General features: G+C 45.1%; 1 protein-coding gene across 1 annotated transcript in view; it reads left to right on the top strand.

The window, feature by feature from the left end:
* Positions 1 to 24,885, top strand: part of SLIT3 (slit homolog 3 (Drosophila)) — a gene marked incomplete at its 5' end in the record, with an annotated part of 639,532 nt that continues 614,647 nt past the window's right edge. Inside the window, one exon of the mRNA XM_011947828.1 lies at positions 1 to 107. Coding sequence (XP_011803218.1) covers positions 1 to 107 — 107 coding nt within the window. The remainder of the gene's footprint in view (positions 108 to 24,885) is intronic.

Raw genomic sequence — 24,885 nt, 5'->3', positions numbered from 1 at the left:
GCCGTCGCCTGCCCCACCAAGTGTACCTGCTCCGCCGCCAGCGTGGACTGCCACGGGCTGGGCCTCCGCGCGGTTCCTCGGGGCATCCCCCGCAACGCTGAGCGCCTGTGAGTACCCCTGCCCCACCCCACGCGGGCCACCCACCTGGGTCCCACCGAAGTGGCCCCAGGCGCCAGATCCCTCCTTTCCTTTCGACCTCCCTGCATGCACTCTATTCTCATCCCTTCCTGGATAGGATCCCTCCCTCTCCGAGCTGGGAGTCTGTAGGCTTGGTCAGATCTGGAAAGAGAGGTCTCGAAACCCCCCGCGATGAGCAAAGAGCAGTGCTTCTCCAGGGGTGAGGGTTGCAGACGCAGGGCCCACTGACAGCTTCCGAGGAGTAGCTGGCGAGAGGCGAGGGGAGGCAAGAGCACTGCAGCCTCAAGGTCTTAGGGTGAGGGTCAGGGGTCTGCGCTCATTAAAAAGGGGGGCGGGTGAAGGAGAAAGCTATAGGATGATGGGCCGTCAAGGCTCAGAGGCGGGAGAGAGGGCCCAAGACTGTTGACCTGCTTGGAGATCAGAATGGGCCAGCCGCTCTCTGGCTGCCCTTGCAAGGAAAGTTGAGAGTGTGGGTGAAGGTTTAACTTCTGAGGAACTGGACAGATTCAGAGTGGGTGCTCGCAAAACCCGCGCTGCCTGGAAAGCAGTCTGGGAGATGCCAAGTTGCAGCCCCGGGTGAATTTTTTATGGCTCGGTTATAAATGCCTCTCCGAACGAAGGGGCTGGAGAATGGAAATGCTGACAGCTCTTCAAATGAGACCGAGCGTTATAATCTTACAAACCGCACTCAGCCTCGGATCCTGGGCTTGGCAGTGAATGGAGAGGCGCTTGCAGAATGGGGTGGATTGACCCTAGTTTTAGCCCCAATTGTGCAACCAAATATTTACTTTTCATATGTCAACGTTTTGGAAACATTTATCATTTTGATCCTCGGACCGGATTCAAAACTTGGACTCCGGGGTGGGCTCCTCTTAGTCCGCAGTTGGGGTGGGGTAAGGGAGTGGGGGAGAAACGCTGGAGTGGGTGGGAGCCTTACTGGGAACCCAGCCGAGAAGTGGGTGAGGGTTTGCTGTAGTGTGGTGGATTCCCTCCGTGTCTTGCTCTCCCTCTTCTCCCCTTCCTCACGTGCCTTAGGGGTAGGCGCCTGGATCTTCCACTCTGCTTTCTTGACTTCAGGCTGGAAGAGAGTAGTGATGACAAGCATTGTCCCAGAGTCTGTTATTCCTGTTAGTCACCTCCTATCACCCCACCTCCTCTTCTCTTCCACTTCTTTGTGCGTCTCTGGGTGGAGACTCAGCAGAACTGTCTTCCTTATTCCTGATGCTCTCTTTTTCCTTTGGCTGAAAACTTTTTTTTGTTTTTCCTCAAGTGCAGTGATTGTTTTGTTGCGTTGAACCACAGAATCCTAAAGGGTGAGAGCCGAATTATTAACAAATGTCAAAAACCAGGCTTGGAAGTATAAAATGACTTGCTCAGGAAAACACAGCAAGTTGATGGCAATAAAGGGGCCAAAATCCAGTTTTTCACACCTTAATTCAGACGTTATGTTAGTCCGTAGGAGTGCAAAACTTGTTTTAGTGGTATTTTTAGATACCTGTAACTTGTAAACTAAGTTCCCCTCCTCGTCACACCAGTGCTAACCACATGAGTTAGTGAAATAATAACTGTAGCTAATGTTTGATAAATGCTTTGTGTGCCTTGATTTGTGTACATGTATTATCTCATTGAATCTCTCCAACAGTCCATTAGTTACATAGGCAATGCTTATTACTCCATTTTACAGTTAAGCCGTCTTGTCATTTACTCAAGGTCATGCAGCTAGTGAAGTGTTTGAATCCAAGCCTGATTGGTTCCTAAGCCCACAACCCTTATCACTCTGCTGGTCTTCCTTGGAACAAGGGGCAGTTTGGACCACAATCTATAAACAGACAGTCCTGGGAGGTTTCTGGCTGGGCTTGGATCTTAGAACAGGCTGCTGTTGCTTCTGCTTCTGATATACCCTGCAAATGTTCAGCTCACTTTGATGTTAGCTCTGATGCTTGGGGTCTTGAAACTACTTCTTCCCCATCTTCAAAACCGTGCTCCATGTTTGGGAAACCAAGGAGAGTAAGTCCCTGTCCTCCTGGTATGTAGGAAGTTTTCCAGAGCTGCAGGAACAGCACCCATGCTAGCACGCCACCCAGTCATCTCCCATAGGAGATCTGTGCAGCTCAGGGCAACCCATCAGCTCTAGAACTGGAGAAACGGGGCAAAGACTGGAGTCCTGGTCATTCCCATAGGCCCCCTGCTGCAGTCCTTAACAGGCAGTGGGAGAGCAGGAGCTGCTTTGATATCTCTGGTCTCTTCTGCCTCAGTTGTGGTCACTGGTGCCACTTTGGCTAGGGTGCATGGGGGTGCCGCGATGGTATCTCATTCTAGTCTCCTTCCTCCCTGGGAATGGGGGACAGTCTTTAGGAGCAAGCTGGGTCAGGTTCACTGCAGGGTTTCAGGGCAGTCCACCAACAGTTTTTCACCACCGAAGTCCTGCACCACACTCTCTCTCAGCCAACTCAGATGTAACATTTCAATTCTGAAAACTCTTGGGGGATATTTGGCATTTTTACGCTCTGCCAAGGATTTCTTCAGAGAGGAATCACTCATTTATTCCTGCCTTCATTCATTCAACACACATTACTTGAGGCCGGGCGCAGTGGCTCATGCCGGTTATCCCAGCACTTTGGGAGGCCGAGGTGAGAGGATCGCTTGAGCCTAGGAGTTTGAGAACGAATATGACTTGAACCTCTACTGCATTCCAGAAACTGTATATAGAATCATTGCATATACAGAAGAAAACCAGCACTTCAATGTAAAGAATGTAAGCAAAAGATAGAAGGAAACTTGCTTTGGTGAGCCTTTTGAACTTCCCAGGGTTCATTTTGCTATGGGGCACGTTTTGTCAGCACTGTCATCAGATGCTCAGGACCTCCCTAAAATCCAGTTTTCTGATCTGAAATGTTTAAATTGTGTTTTAAAACAAAGAAACAGCATTTTCTCCGTTCTCCATTCTTGGTACTCTGCCTCCCAAAAAGCCTTTGATGAAGGGATTTGTGTGTGTGTGTCTATGTATATTGCTTCTCTGGATGTTTCTGACTTCTGAAACCTTGTGTTATGACATTAAGGAAAACCTGAGTGGGGATAATGTGCTCAGCATTTGGACTTTGCTTCAGGCCTGGAATGGGGCCTGAATTGTTCATAATTAAGCCAGAATCAGAGTTGGGGGTCCGTGTTCCAAGGTATTCCCTATAATGTCAGCACATAATGCAGAAAAAGAAACTCTCTGTCTTTTATAAACTACTGACAATTTTTCCCCCTCCATGAGGAGGTGACACCCACAAGAAAGCTAAATAAATGCAGAGAAGAATTCAGTGTAATTTATTATCCGTGCAGCAAAGATAGAGGACGAGAGGAGAGGAAGTGGATGGCGGTGCCTGAAACCAAACATTTACCATGGAGCACAGAGTAAACAGATGTTGCACTTACCCTTCTGACTACAAAAGGAGCCCACAGATGTAATTCTTCTCCAACCACAATCTCAGCCTGGAAAAAGAGGCAGATGAAAATGAACTCTCACGTGGGGCCACTTCTCCCCATCTTGCCCTCCTGCCTGGAGGCAGGCAGAGGCCCACTTCTCACTGCAGCGAGGGGTGGCCTGAACAGTGGAGTGGGGGCAAGAGTGGACATCTTTGGTTTTTCACTTGGCTCTGGAACATGCTGGAGACTGCTATATTTAAATAAACATTTCCTGTTTGCGAAGGAGAATGGGCGAAAGGCTGAAACGTGAGAATGTGGTAACTTAATTTTCTCCATCACTCCAGATGACGGCTAGCTTTGCCGGTGGTTTGGTCCAATAAAAACTGACACCATGTCATAGGCTTTCCCTCACTTGACCACAGAGGTCCTGAGGTTAAGTGGGAGACTTTCCAAGATGCTCAATAGCCAAGCCCTGTGTCCTGGTACTTCCAGCCCTGAGGGTCAACTTAGAAGACAGGGACAAGCTAGTGAATCATGGGGTCTCTCTGGGTCAACCATGGTGATGTGGCCTTTTAGGGAAACACAGTACCCTTCTGGACAGACTGAGGAGCGGTGAGTGGACCTGCCTCCAGTGGACCGGACTGGTCTAGCCTCCAGGGTGCTGTGCAACTTTGAACAGATTGCATTACCTCTCTGGGCCTCATTTTCATGAAAGTAGAATTCTTGCAGTCTTAGTGGTTTTCTTAGGGGTTATAGTCCATTGGGGGGACTGTCAGTATCTGCCTCCCTAGTGTCTAGAACAGTGCCTGGCACACAGTAGGTTTTCAGCAAATGTGTATTCAATAAAGGAATAATGAACCTCAAAGCTAGAAGTCTTTCTTTAGTTCTTACAAGTGAAGGATGGGCCATTATATATCTGCATTCTGGTGTATAACTAAGGGATCCTTACTAGTAACCTGTGTCATAAGTTATTAAGGGTATCTAAAATTTGGATTTTATGAACTAATATTTATTGCCTTACTAGAGTAACCAAGGACTCCTGTTGAGTGATCTGCTCTGGAGTCTGGTTGCCAGGCACTGCTTAGCAACCTTGCAAAACTCCTACTGTGCACATGCCCATGAAAAGAGCTGGAAATCCTGAGCACTTAAACCATAGGGCTTTCTAATCAGGAACTCATCAGCGTCATCCTGAGCGCTCTGTGGGTTTTGATTGCTGCTCTTCTTGTATTAATTGATAAGTTCTGCTTTTGTTGATCATCTGGATTTTCTATTATTTCTGCGTTTTTGCCGTTTTGATTGTTATGTTGTTTTCTCTCCGGTATTGTTTGTTGTCACAGAGTTCTGTCTCACCTGGAAAGTGAGAATGAGTCGTGGGTTGCAGCTGTAGGATCTCTCACCTTGGCAATGTGGGCTGTGGCAAGAAGGTTCCCGACCCCTAAGCACTGTGGTTAGGGCAGGCGCTCTGGAGACAGACAACTCTGGGCTTGAACTGCAGCTCTGTTACATCTTGCTGTTGCGCTGTGGGCGTGTTACACTATTGCTGACTGCAGTGTGTTTAATTCTTTTGTACCTGTTTCCACACCTGTGATACCAGGACGATAAGTGCACTGTCTTCATGGGGATGCTGTGAATGTAACCTGAGGCAGTCCCTGTAATGCACTCAGCACGGCTCCTACCATGTTCACTCATTGCTGTGATTGTTTATCCCTCTGTGATTTCTTAACTGTAAAGTATGTATGATGAATCTTCCCTGTTGGGGGGATTAAATGAAGTAATATACAGGAAAGTGCTTAACACAGTACAGTCGTGTGCTACATAAAGTGACATAGTGGAAAACATAGAGGATGGTGGTCTCATAAGGTTAAAATGGAGCTGAAGAATTCCTATCGCCTAGTGATGTCGTAGCTTTTGTAACATCATAGTGCCATCACTTTATTTTTAATACATGTAGTGTCACCTAAGTGTATAATGTTGATAAAGTCTCCAGTAGTGTGCAGTAATGTCCTAGGCCTTCACATTCACTCAGCACTCACTCACTGACTCACCCAGAGCAACTTCCTGTCCTGTAAACTTGATTCCTGCTAAATGCCCTATGCAGATGTACCATTTTTTAATCTTTTCTACCATATTTTGATTGTACCTTTTCTATGTTTAGGTATGTTTAGAAACACACACACTCACGATTGGGTCGCAGTGGCTTACAGTGTTCAGTAGAGTAACATGCTATGCAGGTTTGGAGTTTAGGAGCAATAGGCTGTCCCATATAGCCTAGGCGTGTAGTAGGCTAGACCATCTGGGCTTGTGTGAGTGCACTCTGTGAGGTTTGCACAATGACGAAATCGCCTAATGATGAGTTTCTTAGAACACATCCCCATCATTAAGTAATGCGTTACTGCACCATAGGAGCCCTCCCTAAACTATTCATATTAGTGACCATGGCTATTACTTTTATATCTTCATCTCAGGCCCTGTCCAGCTGGAAGATTTGAGATGCCTACCCCAAATTTGCTACAACCCAGAGCCCTGTGGAGGCAAGTTCCTTGCCTGCCTGTGGGCTGTGCCCAATACCCTCTTGGCTGGGCCCCTCCTTTTCTCTCTCTGCCCTTGGTCCTGCCCCTACAGCAAAGCCCAGGTTGGCCTCTGTTCCATAGAAGGGGAATTATGGTGAAAGTGGTTTAGGTCTGTTCCATGGGTGTGTGCTTTGTGGTATATTTAAATAAGGAATGTATTTTATTTATTTATTTTTTGGGGGTGAGTTTTCATGGGGAATTTTTAGCCCTGACTTTTTTTGCAATGTTCATTCCTTCTATCTTTCCCTAAATACCTCCTTTTACTGACTTCCCATGTCTGCCTCTATTACTGCTTTTACTTGAGACAGCTGTATTTACTAGCAGGCTCCACCCTCATTATGTAAGGTGGTCTTAACCCTTTTTAGAACTGCTGGAAAGAAAGGAAAAACAAGGGGTAGAGGCGTTCCCAGAGAGCTAGCTCTTCTGGACCACTGCTAATCCCAAACTGGATGGCTGCAGAGGGTGCCCTGGCACTGCGCTGAGCTCCCTATGCTCTCCGTTCTTCATTGTTCCCCATCCTTAAATTCAAATCAACCTTGCCCAGGTTAGATGCTCATGAATCCTCTGCCTCTTTGCTTTGCAGGCCTGGACTGTGATCTGTAACTACTGTGACTGCTGGCCTGTTGAGAGGCTAGCCTTTCTTCCCCTCTCACTGTGGTCTTCATAGTTGTGTTGTCAGTACCATGTTTGATACAGTGAAACCCTGGCCAAAGGGTGCATGATTAGAACCTTCTGTACTGAGTGGACAGAGAAGATGGGAAAATGTGCCACTAGAGCGAGACTCTGGGACCCAAATCCCAGTTCTGTCACCTACTAGCTGGATGGGCCTCAGTCTTCCCATCTGATAAATGGGAATAATAATAATACTCCCTTCAAAGGATGCTGTATTAATCCACATAGGCTGCCTAGAACCAAGAGCTCCCTGCATCAATATTCCTGTTGTTATGATGATCAAAAGTCTTACTGAGTGTAGACCTCCTATCAGAGCATGATCAGGATGAAGCTTCATGAAGAAAAATATGGATTGTCGGGGTTGGAAGCAGTCCTTTTGTCCAAGTTCCAACCACACAAAGGTTGGTCTTCCATTGGCACAATTTCAGGGAAGGTGGTCAGTTAGCCTCCTTTGCTTGATGATATCTAGTGATGAGGAGCTCAGTTCTTCCTAAAGCAATTTATTCCATTAAAAAACACAGTCCTAATAAGAAAATGTTCTTTGTGTGGGGGTTGGACTTACCTCTTACTGATTGTCATTACCCAGGGCAAGTATAATCTTTGTTCCAAATGACAGGTTTTCAAAAGTCTTATTGCTGTGGTGTTTCTCACCACCCATTTACCCGAGTCTCCTTACATTTTCACAATTGCCTCAACTGTTCTGTATGTGATACAGTTTGGGCATAGGCCTTGTCCTCCATGCCTACTTCTCTTCCTCTAAATGGATTCCAGTCTTCTCGGACTGCATTGGTTAGAAGGAGACCTTCCACGCTCTCACTGTTTTATTTGACTTCTATCAGCCAGCACATTCGAAAGAAGAACCTTTTCACTTTGGAGCCACAGCCCTGGGTGGGCTCATTTTGACCAAGCTGCCTGACATCCCCATATCTCCCCAGCCTTCCCTGCTGTTAGCTTGTTGTCCCCCTTTCTAGACTTGTGCAGTTGACTTTTTGGAGTCTTAAGTGCAACACTTTGCATTTATCGTAATTAACTTTTGGCAAATCATTTCATTTCATCAGCTTTTCAGGAGCATTTTCTATTTCGATTTCCTCATCTAGCAATTAACTACTCCTTTCCCCATCTCCCACTATTTATTTCCTCTGCAATTTTAATGAGCTTGCCCTATGGATCTTTATCCAAGTTGTCAATATAATCAGCAGAGTTCTCTGTGCATTTTTTTTCTAAATCTTTCTACAATCTGACATTTGGATTACATAAATATATTGCCCCGTTCTTTCTGGCTGGGATGGAAAAAAATGTTGAGGTCTTCTTGGCTTGTAGCATCTTCTTTCCCTGGGGTCCTGTTGGTTCATATTTTCTCTGGAATAATTTCCCATTAATGCTTAATTCTTCAGCTTGCTAAATTTTCTCTATACTCTTGGTTTCTCATGGAACTTTCCATCATGACTTTAGCTTCATTTTTGTCCTATTAGGCTAGTACCACAAGTCCCACCAGCACAGGATATGACACATGTATGTGTGTGTATGTTGAATGTATATGTATATATGTATTATTCTCTCCTGGTAAAAAGTTTAGCCTGAGGGACTGAGCCTTTCTGCCAATAGCAGAGCTCAGGTAGCTTCAGGTTTTTAAACACAGTGATTTCTCTTAGCATCTTGGGTACCCACTGGCATCGGGCACATTTTCTGGAGTAGTTCTGGGAACAGACATGATGGAGCATGAAGCATAGGGGACCGAGGCCTACAGAGTCCCCAAGCCTCTATAAACAACAACAACAACAGTCATCACTATAACAATAGCTGGCATTTATTGAGCCAATCTTTGCGCCTGGCACTGCTCTTACACTTTACATGCATGGAGCCATTTCCTATTCAAAGAGTTATGTGAAGTAGGCAGGAGGACTGTCTGCATTTTACAGATGCGACAACTATATGAGAGAGGTGAAATGACATCCCCAGTCGGGAACAGGAGAGGCAGGGTTCATCCAGCCAGGCTGGTCGCAGAGGCTGCATGCCAACCCCCGGTCATGTCATTCCTTCAGAATCTTTCAAGTCAACCTCCTTTTCTGTCTTCTAAACTCCATTCTCAAGTAACAACTAGAAGAAGAACATGATGAGTTCAGCTTAAATCAAGGAGCCCCTGTTTGATGCAGAGCATCAAGAGGAATGTCAAGGATGTGATCTGGACACCTGGTGAAACAGAGCCATCATGTCCAGTTTGGGGAAATAGGTGGCCTTTGTATCGGAGCTTGAAGACTAATAGGGTCCCTGTACGTAGGAATGGGACCGTGGTACAGTCGCAGAAATTCATGATTAGATGCTCCTGAGCCCGACTTAAAATGATGGGAGCTGCACTTTGGGAAGTTTTATCTCATGGGGATGTTTAGAACAGAATCCAAATCTCAGGAAAAAATCTCCATGGTATGTGTCCACTGACTGTTTTTTAAATTTCAGGTTTAAGGGGATACACCCTCCAAGAGTAGTTCTGATGAATCTTGCTGAGTAGTATTTTCCCCCTCAAGCATCTACTCAAATGTTGGCAGGAGTCATCTTCCTTTGCAGTTAGATGCACCACTTGCTTTCTTTTAGTCGGGATCTCTGGGCTTCACCTGCCCTGGCATCAGGTCCTGTTCCAACAGGATGTACACAAGTTGTATCCTGGCTGGAGTCGAGTGTGACTGCACTTATCACGGCCATATCACTGCTTGTGTGGGCTCAGACTCCTCTTCTCTTGTCCTAAATGCCAATCTGGTTCCTGACCCGTGATTCATTCTGCACTTTGGCAGCAGTGTATCTTGTGGCTCCTGAAAGTCTGCCAGCACATTTAACCACCCACCTTGCCTCCCTCTTGGGTTTTTCTACCTCTCTAGCTCCTGTCTGTTACCAGGTATACCCATCCTTTGCCCTAGCATGTGCCCCAGTGTGTTCCCCAGTGTACGCCCTAGCGCATGCCCTATGTATGCCCTAGTGTGTGCCATAGCATGTGCCCCAGTGTGTGCCCTAGCATGTGCTCTAGTGTGTGCCAAGCATATGCCCCAGTGTGTGCCCTAGTATGTGCCCCAGTGTGTACCCTAGCATGTGCCCCAGTGTGTGCCATAGCATATGCCCTGGTGTGTGCCCTAGCATATGCCCTAGTGCATGCCATACCATGTACCCCAGTGCGTGCCCCAGCATATGCCCTAGTGCGTGCCATAGCATGTGCCCCAGTGTGTGCCCTAGTATGTGCCCGAACATATGCTCTAGTGCGTGCCATAGCGTGTGCCCCAGTGTATACGCTAGCGTGTGCCCCAGTGCGTGCCAAAGCAGGTGCCCTCGTGTGCGCCTTAGCATATGCCCTATCGTATGCCCTAGCACCTGCACTAGTGTGTGCCCTAGCATGTGCCCCAGTGTGTGCCCTAATGTGTGCCCCAGCGTATGCCCTAGCATGTGCCCTGGCATGTGCCCTAGTGTGCACCCTAGCATGTGCCCTAGAGTATGCTCTAGTGTGTGCCCCAGCATATGCCCTAGCATGTGCCCCAGTGTGTGCCCTAATGTGTGCCCTAGCATATGCCCTAGTGTACGTTCTAGCATATTCCGTAGTGTGTCCCCTGGCGTGTGCCCTAGTGTACATTCTAGCATATTCCCTAGTGTGTGCCCTAGCGTTTGCCTTAGCGTATGTTCTAGCATATGCCCTAGTGTGTGCCCTGGCCTGTGCCCTAGCGTGTGTCCTAGTGTATGCCCTAGTGTGTGCCCCAGCATATGCCCTGGTGTATGTTCTAGCATATACCCTAGTATGTGCCCTAGCGGATGCCCTAGCATGTGCCCTAGTGAGTGCCCTAACTCAGGTATGTCTGCATGCTGTGGAGTCCATGATCCTCTTCTAATCGGAGTGTTATGACTTGGCCATAGAATTGTGCGTGTTTGCATCTCTCCCTGAGCTTTAGCTGCTCCTGGCTCCTGCCTTAATCCTTCTAGCTTGGCTTCTTGCCCTCTACTGCCCGCTATGTAGTTCTCCATAGTCTTGGTATTGAATTTGGGCTGTCACCATCAGAACCCCAGGTCCTGAAATTGCATTTCATGGCCTGGACCTTCACTGGAGACTGGAGACTTGCAGTGAACTCAGAGCTCTGCCCTGGAAACAACCTCAGACTTCATTTTTGTGGCTATTTGAAACCTTTTATCACGTCCAGGGTAGCATGTAAAGGTGCCCCAGGGCTGGACTCTGTAGATGATGAATTACTTAGATATACTCCTGAACTCCCTGTACCCCAAATAGGACAGATCATTTTGTAATTAAAAAGCATAGCAGTGATGATCTCATTGGAGAGCTGTCCTGCTCAGAAATGTGTTGCAGAAATTTCTGGACTATCCAGTACTTTGCTGACATTCTTTCTTTCTCTCCTCCTCTTCTCTCCCCAGCTCTAGAATATAAGTAGAAAGTGTTCTGAGTATGGGGATCCTAAGTGGAATTAGTGGGAAGCCAATGGGGAGTACAATTTGGATGTAAGCCGAAATAAGTAGAAAGACCTAGGCTGAATCCTGGCTTCTGTCACTTTCTAACTGCCCCACCTGTCTGAGTACCTTTGCGGTCTCCATTGTCTCATCTATAACCTTTGGAATGAGAGAAATAACACTCATCTCAGGGGGCTGATGCAAGGTTTAAATGAGATCAGATGTCTCCAAATGCCTTCTAAGTTTAGTGCTGTGCGAATACCTTAATGAGTCCACCCACAATTTCTGAATTGAACCACTAAATCCTGTATCTGGAAGATGATCAGGGTATATTTTAGAAGCTTTCATTTACAGATGAAGAAACTCAGGGAGCTCCAAAACCTTGCTCAGAGTCACCCATGTCTTCAAACTCTGGTTCCAGTTTCCTTTTCATTTAACAAGATGCATCTTTTATAAATTAAAATATAACCTCTCACCAGTCATGTCAGCAGCTTAACCAGGTGGAGTTTAGAGCACTGGCTAATTAATAAGTGACAGTGTCCAAGACAGTAGGATCAAATAAGGGAATCCATGAAGGATGGAGTCATTTAAAGGGGCCATTTATTGAGTGTCTACCACAAAGAATAAAGCAAGTGAAATGTTCTGATAACTACAACAGCTCAAACTAACTTCAAAGTTAGTCTAGACTATCTCTCCCTCCAAATGACGGACAAGGCAAAGGCTACCATGCTAGGTTCAGAGCAGGGAGATTTATGGATTGGGAGAAATGCTAGAACCATGAAGGATGTAGCACCAAACCCTCAGGAATCAATGATAAAAGCGAGTCCCCCTCATCCATTTTAGTGGGTACAAATATATAGAAAGCCTCACACATCATAAAAAAATAGTACAAGTGGAATTAAAAAAAAAACTCATGGGGAAAATATTAATCTGAGAACAATTGTATCTGAGAAAGCATTCAAGTATGCCTCTGCAGCTAGCTGGCGAATAGCACAAGTTCTGCATTTTATTAGAGTCCTAACTCTGTGTAGAACACTGACCTTATTTGAGAAGCATTTCATAAACACTGACACACAGCACAGCAGCATTTGAGGCCATGAGGAGATACAGGGCCTTCTTTAGGGGGCCAGCTTCCCTTCCCCTCCTGGGCTGCAAGGGACCCCTAGGACATTGTTTCCCTGAGGAGGTAGTATCTTTATTTTTCTCTCTTAGGTTTAAGTCAGCAGGAGGAATTTTCCTTGGTGAAAATGAGGGAGAGGGATTTGAAATAAAATCTGTGCCTTGGTCAGGTTTGCGTAAGCATGGGGTAGGCGATGGGGAAGACCCTGCTGTGGGGGAAAGGGTCTAAGAACCTTCACTTGGCCAGTGGAGTTTCTTTTTGGAGATCTCACATGGTACCTGGAGACCTATGCTGTGGCTGTGTCAGAGGCAGGTTCTCAGGCAGCATTCACCCAGTCCTTTGGAATGCAAGACTTGTGGCTTGCAACCGCCCTGAGAAACGCGTCCACCACATCCCCTCCTGCTAGAAGCTGGCACCTCCCTTTCCATCTGCTGCCAGCGTACAAGTTCTGAATTTGTGCCACAGAACTTGGTTCTGTTCCTCCCCCTCTTGTTGCCTTCCCTAGCCAAGAGATTTTCAGGCTTTTGAGGTATCTCTGGAGATCATCTGGTCTACTCCCTCCCCACTGATCTCAGCCCATCTCCAAAGGGAAATGCATTAGAAAGGTCACCAGAGAGGACCTCAGCTTCCTGGTGTGGTCTGCCCTTGCGAAAAGGCACCTTAATTTCTGCCTCATCCTGTGCAATGATCATGCAGAGCCATGGGAAGCCTCTGCCAGTCTGGGAAGCTAGGGAGACAGAAGAGGGACCACATCTAGTACAAAAAATAAGGGAATCATGTGGAAGCAGAGGGGAGAGGCACCAGATGGGTGACTCAGGTTGGCAGATCATATCCTGAGGGCTCTCAGCACCAAGGCTGCAGCTTATTTAAAGTCTAGAGAGGGAAGATCCCAGCTGAAGAAAACGGCAAGGGAAGGAACACTGGGAACCAGGACTGGAGCAGGAATTCAAAAATGGGAAGGCCAGTTGCTTCATGGAGCTTTTAATGACTCTAGTTCTCCACCAACACCCCTCCCCTTCTAATTGCTTCATAGCACAAGATGGTAACCAATCTGCTCTGTTTACTCTGTTTAGGCGTACATTTTAGTACTTTCTGAAACATTTCCCATAAGCTTCCCCCTGCCGTGTGCCCTCCTTGTACATTCTAGAAATTTTGCAAAGACCTAAGTCTCCTCTGGGTTCTTTCCTGACTGGAGCTGCATGCTGATTCAAGCCATATTCAGTCAGGAAGCTCTCTTCCCGTCTTTAAAACAAGAAACATCTTCTTCCAAGAAGACTGCACTACAGTTTTCTTTGTGTTGCTAACGAACAAAGAGGCCCCATTGCAAAACAGCATTTCATGAGCAGAGCAGGGCTGATAGCACCTCTTGCCAAATGTGACTGTGTGTAGTTGTGTGGGGGGAAAATAGCTTTGTCAAGAGGAGGGCCGAGGGAGGCGGCTCTGAGGAATTTTTAGCAACTGCAGCATGGTGTAGTGGAAAGAATGCTTGCCTGGGAATTTGGAGACCTGGCCGTACCTCTGACACACCGTGTGACCTTGGACAAGTCATTTGACCTCCCTGGGCCTCAGTTTCCTGATCTTTAAAGGGGATGAGGGAAGTAGACTGGATGATCTCCAAGGATCCTTTCAGCCCTATGCATCCTCACTTCTGGGGGCTGGGATTTGGGGTTTAGACCTGAGCCAATATCCGTCTAACTCAAGAGACTTTCTAGAGGCAAGAGAGAGGCCAGGACAGCTGCTTCGGGGAGTGGCTGGTCCTTGATTAAGGCTCAAATAATTAGCTCAGCTCCACAGTAAGCCTTCTGAAATTAAGAAAAAAAAAAAAGATGTTTAGTTTAAAAAAATAGCAGTTAGTGTTTCTTAAAACTGATTGGCTTGGGGCTTTGTAGGTTTTATTCGGAGACATAATTTTGCTTCCTCTATAGTATAGCAGTTTAGATTATTGATGCTTTGATGCTGGAATTAGTGTGACCTGGTTTTGAATGCCATTAGTAGCTAAGTAATCTTGGGCATGGTCTTTAATAGTAACCTGCTTTCCTGGCTTACTAGGAAGATCAAATGAGGTAATACATGTCAAGCTTAGAGGACGGTGTCTGGCATTAAATAATTACTCAAAAAGTCATTATCATGGCTATATTTTGCTGCTTAACAATCCACCCCAAAACTTAGTATTCTAAAGTGACGACCATTTTATCACGCTCAATGATTCTCTAGGTCAGGATTTTGGACATAGTGCAGTAGAGATGGCTTATTTCTGCTCCATACAGTCTGAGGCATCATCTGCAGAGTCTGGAATGACCAGGGGAGACTTGAATACCTGGGTGCTAGAATCACGAGCAGGCTGTTCACTCACATGTCTGGCACCTAGGCTGGGATGACTTGAAGGCTGGGCTCAGCTGAAACTGTTGACCTGGCTGTCTACACATGTGACTTCTATGTGGCTTGAGCTTCCTCACAACATGGTGGCCTCTGAGTAGTCTAACTTCTCACATGGTTGCTCCACACTCCGAGAAAAGGTGTGCAGCAACTCAAAACAACTCAGAAGTAGCATGGCTTTTTATGAATGAGCCTTAAAAGCAACATAGTACCCCTTCTGCTCTGCTCTGTTGCTCTGAACAGTACAAGCTTGCCCAGATGCAAGGGTAGGGGCCATCTCTCCATGGAAGAAGTCTCTCAGAAGTTGCAGCTATGTTTTAAAACCTCCACAGCCGTATAGTTATCATCATCATTTTTCTGTACCATATAATCTAATCTCTTAAGTAGACAAAAAGTTCTGTGAGGACAGGAGCTGGCATTTCTCTATAGAAGCTTAGTACAATGCTTGTGAAAATAACGCAAAATCAACATATTTTCAAAAATCAAATAGAATTAGATAGGCAGCAGGTTTGGTGGAAAGACCAGGAGCTTAGCGCCAAAGAGATCTGGATTCAAAAATTTGTATTCAGGGCCAGGTACAGTGGCTCACACGTGTAATCCCAGCCCTTTGGGAGGCTGAGGCAGGAGGATCACTTGAGCCTATGAGTTTGACACCCACCAAAATATAAAGATAAAAAAATTAGCCTGGCATGGTGGTACACACCTGTGGTGCTAGTTACTCAGGAGGCTGAGGTGGGAAGGATCACTTGAGCCCAGGAGGTCAATCTGCAGTGAACCATGATTGCACTACTGCACTCTATCCTGGGTGACAGAGTGTGACCCTGTCTCCAAGAAAAAAAAAATCTGTGTTCAAAATGTGCCCTTTGAAAAATTACTTGTCTTTCTCATAAAAAAAGACATAAAGACAGTAATACTTATCTCAAGGATTGTTGTAAGAACAAAGGATAGTAAATGCAAAATGCCTAAAACACACAGTCAATGCTCTAACTAAATTACAGATATTGTGAGGCAGTGTAGCATTGTGGCAAGCACCTGGATACTCCAGTCAGACAAACTTGGTTTCAAATTCCATCACTTCTCATTGTGTGAATGTAGATAAATCCCTTCATCTGTTTGGGTCTCAGGATCCTCATCTGTAAAATGGGTATTATAGTAACTGTCTTATAGGGTTATTGTGAAGATAAGAAAAGCTTCTATCTCACACCCATCATGTAACGCTTCTGTCTCAGACCCTGGCACATATTAGGGACTTGAAATAGTACCTATATTAGCCACAGTTAACAATTTTTGTTCTTTTGTTTGTATATTGATTTGTCCATGAATTTATGCACCGAACAGTGACTCATGTAATGCTAATAACTCACAATGGCTTCATTTATCAAGTTTCCTCATGGTAGTGTCTGTTGATGCATAGATCTGGGAAGATACCTTCATGGGATAGAGAACTAGCCCTTTGGAAAGGAGCTCAGGGTCCCAAGTAAGCTGCCTGGGACAGTACTCTATTTTGCACATCCACAGCTGAGTTTTAATTGTCCCTGTTGGCTTCTTACCCTAGAGATCCCTTGGCCTCCTCCAGTTATAATCGTTTTGCTCAGAGGTTCACATTTTCTTTCCTCACCGGATAGATCCTGTCCCTTGCTGCTGTGCAACTGTGGGCAAACATGTTAGCTCTTACCTTGTGTCTGTTTTTGTCAGTGCCTTGTTTTTTTTTGTTTTTGTTTTTGTTTTTTTTTAAGCATTGTTCTATTGGCTCAAATTCAGCAAACTGTACCAGCCTTGTCTTTGTGCTGTCAAGCCAGGTCATGGGGATTCATTTTCCCGGGTAGTTCCTGGGATCTGAAGCTCTCTTAGGAACCATTGACTACTAGCTTCTCGTTTTCTTCCCTAAGACCTCCCAGGAGCCCCAACCTTATCTTTTCTGCTTTTTAAGAGTCTAAATAATCTGACAAAAGATCTTGTCTTTAGAAAAATGCACAAACCTCACAACATTTTGCAAATGATTTTGAGGCCATTCCATGGCCGCTTCTCCAGTGGCATATTTCTTCTGAATGATCCTTATCTGTCTTAGTGATTTTGATTGGATGAACCTCTGGATTTTTGCTGAGTTTGACTTTGGGATCATCATGTAGCTGTGAAATTGTCATAAGTCTCTCAGTCTCCTCCATTGTAGTAGACATGCATTGTTTTCTGGCTGCCTAAGACTTGTTCCCTCCCTCTCTCTTCCTAGCAGCAGCCCTTCTTTCATTATTGGGATGTCATTTTCTGCACCCATGGGATACAGTCTGGTAGATTTTTGATCAGGGCTTTTGGCCTCTCCTAGTCAAGGGCTAGTTTATGACCCAAGTCAGGTCAATTGGATCCTTTCTTTCTGGAACTGAAATCTTGACCAGAGGAACAAAGAAATTAGACATAATGGTTTTCCATTTCATCTAAGCACCCTCAAAATCATAGACAAGACTATGCCTGCTTCCCTCCCACCCCCGAAGACCTGTTCTTAAGATGCTCATTGAATCCAGGAGTTCCTGATAGCTTTCTAGAGAATTCCCTTTCACTCAGCTTCACAAGATTGCAACCAAATTTCCAAATGAGTGAGAAAGCCACAAACAACAAATCTGGGGAGAAAATGGCACAATGAGAAAGATTATGTATGGCCTTTGGAGAAAGGCAGACCAGGTTTGAATCAGTTTTACCATTCACCAGCTGGGTGCCCTTAGGCAAGTTCATTTTTCCCTTAGGATATCAGCATCATTGTAAAATAAGGATAATGAGTCATGAAGCCCTGGTTCTCAAACTTGCCTGCGTATTGCAATCATCTGGGGAGACTTAAAAAATTACCGATGCTCAGGCCGATCCCCAGAGAGTGGGATTTAATGATTTGGGGGTGCTTTTTGGATGTTGGGATTTTGTAAACCTTGCAGGTGTTTCTGATGTACAGCAGTGTTTGAGAAAATTGACCTCAAGAAATTCTTCAAATTATAGGGATGAATAAATGAGGTAAGATATGTAAAATATTTAGCATAATGTAAGGATGATAGAAGTCACTCTGTTCTCCTTTCCTGTCCTTTCTTAAGGTGAACCAGAATCGCTTGCTGTTGCTTCTAGCACAGTTTTCTTTGTTTGGAGTAGTCATAGCAATGCATGAAAACCACGATGCAATATAACCTCACCAGTATAGGTGAAGGACAATCATAAACGTAGCCAGAATTATAGAATATACAAAAATGTGATTACTTTCACATCCCTGGAATAACTAGGGCAAGTTCAACAATCCTTTGTGAGAACGTTCTATGGAGTGACTGCTTTAATGGAGAGACAAAATTGATTTATAATTACCATGGCAACAGCAAAATGGAGTGATGTCTTCCTGAGGGACCTGGACCAGGACCCAGGAGAATTATCTCCCAGGTCTGCCCTGCAACTTGCTGAGTGACCTTGGCTCAGACGGTTCATCTCATAAGTCCACAGCTTCCCCAGAGCCTATTTTCTGACCTGTGCATCTTCAACAGATTTTTTTGAGTGAAATATATTGAGGTGACAGTTGTTAAGACAATGACGAGAAGAGGCTGTAGGAGGCAGAATGAAAGCAAGGCCTTGAGCCTCATAGAGGAGATAATTATAGATGCTGGTTCTCCCACCTGCCGGCTTCTCCCATATCCAGCAAAACCTATCCAAGTCTCTATCTTCAAAAAGTTCTTTCTGTAGAGAGGATGCAAGGGGAAACTTCCACATAGCTCAGGCTTTCTCACTTCAGTACTATTGACATGTTGGGTTGGATATTTTTGTTGTTTGGTGGGCTGTCCTGTTCATTATATTTAGCAACATTTCTAACCTCTGCTTCTTAGATTCCAGCTGTACCCTTGTTTAATAACAACTCAAAAAATGTTTCCAGACATTGCCAAATGTCCCCTGGGGGGGAAAATTACCTCCGGTTAAGAAACACTGGCTAGCCCAATGTCAATGAAGTATGCTTAAGTTAATAAAGCAACATAATTGTGTGCACACAGTGTTTAATCTCTGTAGTGCCTTCAGAAATTTTTGCAGATGTCCATGGAGCAGAACGTTATCAGAAATCTTTACATCCATTGTTTCAGATGGGGGTTCTGAGTTACAGAGAAGTTAATAGTAACGGTAATAATGACCAATGCTATTGGCTTACGTAATTTTTTATGTCAAATTTCCCCAACCAATTATTTATTTATTTAGTTAGTTAGTTAGTTTTTGAGACGGAGTCTCGCTCTGATGCCATGCTGGAGTGCAGTGGTGCCATCTCGGCCCACTACAACCTCTGATTCCCTGGTTCAAGCGATTCTTCTGCCTCAGCCTCCCAAGTATCTAGGATTACAGACACCCGCCATGACACCCAGCTAATTTTGTATTTTTAGTAGAGATGAGTTTTCACCATGTTTGCCAGGATGGTCTCAATCTCCTGACCATGTGATCCACCTGCCTCAGCCTCCCAAAGTGCTGGGGTTACAGGCGTGAGCCACAGCGCCCGGCCTTCCCCCACCGTTTTATAATAAGATTAGGTGAATACATATAAAAATCTATTTCTAGTTTCTTTTCTAAAATAAAATCCAGCAACAGACGCTCAGCTTGGCTCTATGGCAGTAATTGACTGGTGTTTAGATGGGTGTGTCTCCATTTCACTGCAGTCCCCACCACTCCCTATTGTGACCCCAACACTGAGACAGTACGTCAGCTGCCATTTGACATTATGTTGATTTTCTTTTGCTTGATCCAGCTTTGCTCATTGATCTCATCTGTCCAGTTCCTCTTGGCCATTGTATTTGTGGTTCCTTTCTTACAACCACACTGTGTTGTATGTATTACTGTTCTCATTTTAAAAATAGAAAAACTGAGGCTCAACAAAAGCAAAGCTGTTGCCCAAAGTCACACAGCAAGTCATCAGCAAAGCTGGGAGGGAGACAGACCTGAGCCTCCTACCTGGTCTGCAAAGCCCTGCCCGGCATCACACAGCAGCCATTGGTAGAGTCTCCCTGCATTCTGAGATGTGCCAGCCGGATCTTTTGCACCTTAGGATTTCCTTGAAGAACCAAATCTCAGTGTCCCTTTTGCTCACCAGGAAACCCACATGTCACCAGAATGGCAAGAGTGTCCTCTGAGTGTAGCTTCCCGGACTGCATTTTTCCTGTGTCTATGCCACTCTTTGGGCTGTGTCCAAGGGCTGCTCACACACTCCCACGTAGCCGAGGGGCCAGCTGGTGTGTGTGCTTCTGCCTGAGACGAGGCCGCTTGCCTGTGGGGAGGATGTGATTGCTTTAGGAAATTAAGTGGGAGTGATTAATTAGGAAATGTACTGAGGAGGCTGGAAAGAAATAGCAGAAAAGAAAAAAAAAAAATTGGAACCCTCAATATCGAATGCTTCTGGCCACATGGTTGAGGATACTGTGCTCAGTGGGACCAAAAGCATTTGATCCTGTTATTTCTGATGCTGCTGCTTTGATATCACCTCCTTGCATGAGGATTTTTGGAAGGAACCATAAAGTCAGCTGGTCCAACTTCTCCTTTCATTGAATGGCAAATGAAGGCACAAGGAGACCCCCAGCGGAAGCTGGGCAGCTTACAAGAAACAGCAGGATTTGGGACTCAGAAAGACCTGAGTTTGAATTCCTGATGCATCCTTGCTAGATGTATAATCCTGGGCAAATCTCCGAGTCTCAGGCTTCTCACTGTGAAATGAAGGTAGCATTGATGATTGCCAAGGATTTTTGCAAGGAATTAGTGAACAAAAGCAAGCGTGATGACTGCTAATAAGTAACATGTGCCAGGCCCAGTTTTAGCACTTTGTGTTTTCTTAATTCTTACAACCATTCTGTGAGGTTGGTACTATTGTTAGTTCATTTTGTAGATGAGGAACAAAGGCACCAGAGGAGACATTATTTATTCCATGTCTCGAAGCTCGTAAGTGACGGAGTCAACTTTCCCATGAATCTGATTCAAGAATCCACCTTGTCAACCACTAAGCATTCTCCTCTTGTGCATATTATATAATTTATAGATAACATTATAAAATGAATAAAATATGACATGGAGGATATACTTTATATCTAGCTTATTAAATTATTTACATAATGTTATGTTAGGTTGAACCCTGTGGAATTGGCATTTTTGTTGTTAGAAAAGGTGGAATAGTAGTAATTTCAGAGAGTTCATCCTAATACGGAATATATGTAAGTCACAGAAATTTCTCTTTCTCTTCCTTTTCTGTATGTATGCATACATATTCAGCTAATTCTTAACTCAGAACCTCAGTTTCCTCCTCCATAAAATGGGGTTAACACTGCCTAACACAGGGTACTGCTCTTCCATGCTGATGAGACAGGGTATGGGGAAAGCATCTAGCCCCTTGCTCAATAAGTAGGATCTATTGTTATTCTACACACACCTGCAGGGCCCTGCTATTTGATATGCCTTCCTTCACCACCCTTCACTCACACTTGGTTTTGGTTAGAGGGTCTCCATGTCCAATAAAGCTTTTAAGTTACACACAGGTAAAGTATTGGGCCCAGAAGCTATATTTTTATTCCATGGGACTTTGATATTTTCAATATGCTTCAGTCTAACACTAAGCTTCCTGTCAGGCCAAGCAGAATGCTGCTGTCTTCCCTACGTGTAAGAATTATGGTGCTGCCAACATGAAATACCACCTTGCCTAGCCTCATGGCTCATTCCTCCTGGATTTTCTCCCAGGTCCTCATGGTACAGCCCCCTGTACCATGAATTCATGGCCTGTCCATCAACCTTCTCTTTGGAAACTTTAACCGACTCCAGTCTCATCTGTGGGTTTTAATGCAGTGAAAGTTCTCTGAGACCCCTTGAGGTGTAGGTTCTGGGCCTTGCAGGAGAGGCTGGTGGTGATGGCCCTGCTCTCTCCCTAAACCCCTTGCCAAAATGAGCTTTGAGGGATGGGTAGCGCATGTGAGGAAACATGGCGGAGGGGTTCCTTGTCTCAAACCTTGGCTCTGTACCTGGAAAATAATGAAGGAAATGCAGTTATGAGTCTGCCCTCTCATTCTGGAGCCACTTCTGTTTTCCCATGGATCTTGGGGGGTCAGAGGAAGTAGCAGAAGGAGGATTTTCTCTGGGTCTGTGCATTAATACTGGATCGTTATAGTAACAATAACAGCTTTTACTGAGACCTCACAATGTGCCAGGCACTGTGCTAAGTGCCTTTATTGATTCATTTTAGTGCTCACAAGAATAGGATTAAGTCCAAGTTAAGGCACAGAGAGGATGAATAGTTTTCCCAATGAATCCACACATGGCAAGAGGCAGAACTGTAATTCAGGCCAGTCTGTTTAGCCCACTGCTTTGGTTTCTTAGTCACAACACTCTATAGCTTATCTTACTTTTCAGGTGTTACCAAGTGGGCTTCCTGATTCGAAAGCAGCAGGTTTTACTGATTTTCAGGCATGGAAACATGCAGAAAGATGGAACAGATGGTCACTGGAGGAAAGCCCCCTATTTGTGATCTGAATTGCTGCCTGGGTCTCTTCTGTGTTGCTGGGCTTCTGTATGGGAGTTCCAAATCCTGTTAACAGGCGAGTCAGGGAAAAGTTGATCAGGACATCAAATCCAAAGGAATGTTACAATATTGTAAGCAGGAGAGACCATTTATTCATTCACCAAAGCTATATTCCATGCACCCATGTGCACCTCGTGCAGTGGTGAACAAACCGCTTCTTATATTTGCTCTTACAAAAAACAGACTCATCACATCTACTGTGAAGGCTATAGTCAAAGACAAAACATAACCCAGAAAATCACAAGTGTAATTGGAAACTGGAACCCTCCTACATTGCTGGTGAAACGTAAAATGGTGCAGCTGCTATGGAAAACAGTAAGGCAGTTTCTTAAAAATTTAAACATAGGATTACCATACGCTCTGGCAATTCCAATCTTAAGTATGTACCCAAAAGAATTGAAAGCAGGTACTCAAACAGATACTTGTATACCAGCTTTCATTGCAGCATTATTCTCAATAGCCAAGATGTGGAAACAACCCGAGTGTCTCTGAACAGATGAATGGATAAACAAAATGTGGTATGTACATACAATGGAGTATTATTCAACCTTAAAAAGGAATGGAGTTCTGATACATGCAACAACACGGATGAACACTGAAAACATGCTGGCCGCTTGTGGCAGGTCACGCCTGTAATCCCAGCACTTTGGGAGGCCAAGGCAGGCAGATCGCTTGAGCCCAGGAGTTCAAGACCAGCCTGGGCAACATGGGACCTGCCTGAAACCCCATCTGTAAAAAAAAAAAATACAAAACTTAGCTGGGCATAGTGGTGCAAACCTGTAGTTCCAGCTACCCAGGGGGCTGAGGTGGGAGGATCACCTGTGCCCAGGAGGTAGAGGCTACAGTGAGCTGTGATCATGTCACTGCATTCCAGCCTGGGTGACAGAGTGAGACCCTGTCTCAAAAAAGAAGAAAAGAAAAGAGAGATTATGCTAAGTCAAATCACCCAAATACAAATGGATATTATATGATTCCACTTATATGAAATGTCCAGCATATTTCCAGAATAGGCAAATTTATAAAGACAGAAAGAAGATTAAAGGTTATGATGGGCTGGGGAGGGGCGAATGGGGAGTTAGGGCTGAATGGGTACACGGGTCCTGTTTGGGGCAATGAAAAAGTTTTGGAAATATGTAAATGGTGATGGTTGCACCACATTGTGAATGTACTTAATGCCACTAAACTGTGCACTTAAAAATAGTTAAAATGGCAACACTTATAGATTTTACCACAATTTTTAAAAATCTCATCACAAGATAAACAAAAAGCCTGCTTTATAAAGGAGGAAAATTATAGAAATTCTTTTCTCATCTACCTCAGCCCCTAGACCTTATGTGTAGCACACAGCCCGGCCTATAGTAGATGCACATTTCTGCTTTTGCCAAGCCAAACTGGGAACATAATCATTCTATTTGTAGTTGAAAATGGCACTGAGGCTCTTGAGTGTAAATTTTACTACCATGGCAACTGTGGAACACAAAGATGATAAATATGAACATGCAGTAATATTTTTGGCAGGTGGGGTCAGCTGGAGGTAACATGCCTCCTTGCAGGTAAATGCAAGATTTCAGGGAGGGTAAATTGTTCGTAATTGTTGCAAAATCTCAGAATCCCAACTAGGAAGTATCCTCTTTGTTCCAATGAAGGGCGTCCCACGACTCTTTGGACCAGTTGAACCAAAGAGGATAGAGGATAAAGTTCAAATTGGTAATGGACTCCAGGAATCTTTGTTAGCAGCTCTCGGAAGAAGATGGGAGGCCAGCCACACTTTTCTCCGCTTATTGACGACACAGTTCAAATCATCAGGAAGAGACATTATGGGTCTACAGGTCTCCTGGGCTGTGAGCAGAGTTGCAGCTGGCATCTGGGAGAAAAAAGAAAGAAGACTACAATTTGGCCTTTAAGGAAATAGAGCTGGGAGGAGATAAAAGGGAGTCATCTGACTGTTGTTTGATGGGCCAGAAAGCCTCTTTCAGAAGAAGAAAATGGTTTCTAAAAGCTGATGTGAATTTTGTGTTGCATTCAATTGCTCTCTTTCTTTGTTTAGGCTTGGCTCACCATTTTTGGATTGAGGAGGCAAGATGTTGCGTCACTCCCCGACCCATCCTACCCCACAGCCCGCACACTGACATACACACAGACATGCACAGACACACATGTACAGACACACGTGTACACCCTTTATCACTGGCAAGAGGGACCAGTTTTACAATCCAAGAGCCTTATCTCCTGCAGGCTCCACCATCCTGACCCTAGCCCACCCGTGACTTCCCTCTTCCAGGCTCAGTTCTGAGTTCCATCCCTGATAGGGTTTGGCTGTGTCCCTATTCAAATCTCAACTTCAATTGGATCTCCCAGAATTCCCACCTGTTGTGGAAGGGACCCAGGTGGAGGTAATTGAATCATGGCAGCTGGTCTTTCCCATGCTGTTCTCGTGATAGTGAATAAGTCTCATGAGACCTGATGGGTTTATCAGTGGGTTCCACTTTTGCATCTCATTTATTTCTCTCTTGCTGCCGTCATGTAAGAAGTGCCTTTCGCCCTCCACCATGATTATGAGATCGCCCCTGCCGTGTGGAACTGTAAGTCCAATTAAATCTCCTTTTCTTCCCAGTCTTGGG

This window comes from Colobus angolensis, unplaced genomic scaffold (genome assembly GCF_000951035.1).
Source record: "Colobus angolensis palliatus isolate OR3802 unplaced genomic scaffold, Cang.pa_1.0 Scaffold27, whole genome shotgun sequence".
Lineage (NCBI taxonomy): Eukaryota > Metazoa > Chordata > Mammalia > Primates > Cercopithecidae > Colobus > Colobus angolensis.
Note: the sequence above shows the minus strand (reverse complement) of the source record. Positions and strands in the feature narration are given on the sequence as shown.